The following is a 1,921-nucleotide window of genomic DNA, read 5'->3' as shown; positions in this document are numbered from 1 at the left end:
GTTAGTACATTTGTCCTAACACTTGGCTAATAATGTAATCTCAGGTAACACCCACTTACAGTCTAAGGGAAACAAAAGAGTAAGGGCACACTGGGAGATTTTAGCTGTAAAGTGTGAGCTATACTGTGCTACTTCCCCATGTTTCAAGAGACAGGCCCCTGTTGTCACTTATTTATGACCGAAAAACAGTTTTGGAGGCTGAAACTCTGGGACTACATTTAATTATGATGTAGAGATGTCTATATACTGTACAGGTGGTGGCTGTGAAGAGGAGCTTGTAGGACTCAGAGTGAAGAGCTGATAGAGATAAAAACATAAACTAAAGGCTAAGGATTTTCTGCTCTGAGCTGATGTGGGCAATGAAAGAAGGAGCCGCTCATCAAGCTAAGTAAAGATGACCCATTTCCCAGGACATTTAGTGTCTTCTGTGGGGATGCGGAGGCAGCTTTTAACAGGAGATCTCAGAAGTAATGGCAATCTCAACAAGTAATATAGCAGAACCTAACCAAAAGGCATCCAGCAGGGTTTAGCTGGAAAATTACATTGTCTGTGTTTTAAGGAGTTTCTACTGAATTGGATTTAATGAGGAACTAATAGACTTACCAGGTTCTGGCATAGTCCAGGCTTTACACTTAAAATGCTCACTGGGATCTGAAGGTTGACCTATTCCAACCAGATTTGCAGCAGCAACTTTGAATTCATAGAAGGTATCTTCTGTCAAATCCTCTACCTTTTTGAGAAAATAATTAAATGCATAAAAATCCATGAATTATATTCTTTTAATACATTAAATACTTACAATCAATTAAATAAGAATTCTGACACTAGTCAATTATCAGGCCTCACTGCTGTGCTGAAATACTGGAAGGATCTAATTAGAAGATTTTACTCTTCAATCAAATGCACTGCAGAGATCTACATTGTACTTCTGTGTCTCAGCCACATCATCCTAGGAATAACAACACTCAATATATTGGGATGAGAGACTGTAAAACGTTAGAGCAAAGGTCCAGGGAGCCCACGCAATGAATGACCACTGGGAGATACATATGGGTGAGTGTTCTAACATGAAATATGTTCTTGCATTGCTTATGAATGGCTATTCATAAGCCATTCACTTAAGCAGGAGTTCAAATGCTGTTTTGGTCTTAAAAGGTCATAGTGGACTGACCAGAGAAGAAAAGAAAGTAACAGGAAAACAAGGAAAACCCAATCCAGTTAGTTCAGCAGTGTACCAATATATCTCTGAGAAAGACTCTCTCAGTAATCTTTTCTGGTTTGTATGTGTCTTTCTCTTAATAACACCTACCTTTACAAAGTGAGGAAGCAATAACTGGAAATGGGATGACCATAATATATGCTATACCTCTGCAAATGTCCCTGGTAAGTGAACCCTGACTGATCTAATGAGTCAACCACCACATAACCCTCTGAGATTTTGAGGTCAAGGTAGACGAGCTATAAGACGTGAGCTGCTTGCCACACTAATCACCTCATGGTAACAGATCTCTTCCATCTTTCCTCTTCCAGACCACCTAAATACAAGTCTTCTACACCTCAGCCCTCTGCATAATTTTCTGAAAAATTATATTCAATCCTATGTCTCAAGAAAGAATGAGACAGCTGAAGGTAGTATTTGTAGTGGAGATACTGAACAGTTTCAGATTTTCATTACTAAATAAACTATATTTTCTGTAGGAAAAAGTAAGATAAAAAGGGATTTTAGTGTGATTTTTTAATAGTAACAAACATATGATGGGTTAGCAACAAACATAAGACCAAAGCAAAAAAAATAAAATAAAATGAAAAGTCAGTCACTAATACAATTTAGATAGAATCTCCTGAAGATATAAAGCTATATAGTGATTCACAAGAGAGAATGACAGCTTAGCTTGTAAAAATGGTTTTGAAATCCCAAGTT

The 1,921-nt window shown here is 37.5% G+C and overlaps 1 protein-coding gene across 1 annotated transcript in view; it reads right to left on the bottom strand.

Annotated features, from left to right (window-relative positions):
* Window positions 1-1,921, bottom strand: part of MYOM2 (myomesin 2) — a 77,358-nt gene that overhangs the window by 30,932 nt on the left and 44,505 nt on the right. The window contains exon 19 of the mRNA XM_009999177.1: window positions 604-730. Coding sequence (XP_009997479.1) covers window positions 604-730 — 127 coding nt within the window. The remainder of the gene's footprint in view (window positions 1-603; window positions 731-1,921) is intronic.

This window comes from Chaetura pelagica, unplaced genomic scaffold, assembly GCF_000747805.2.
Source record: "Chaetura pelagica isolate M959 unplaced genomic scaffold, ChaPel_1.0 scaffold90, whole genome shotgun sequence".
Lineage (NCBI taxonomy): Eukaryota > Metazoa > Chordata > Aves > Apodiformes > Apodidae > Chaetura > Chaetura pelagica.
This window is presented reverse-complemented; position numbering and strand designations above follow the sequence as displayed.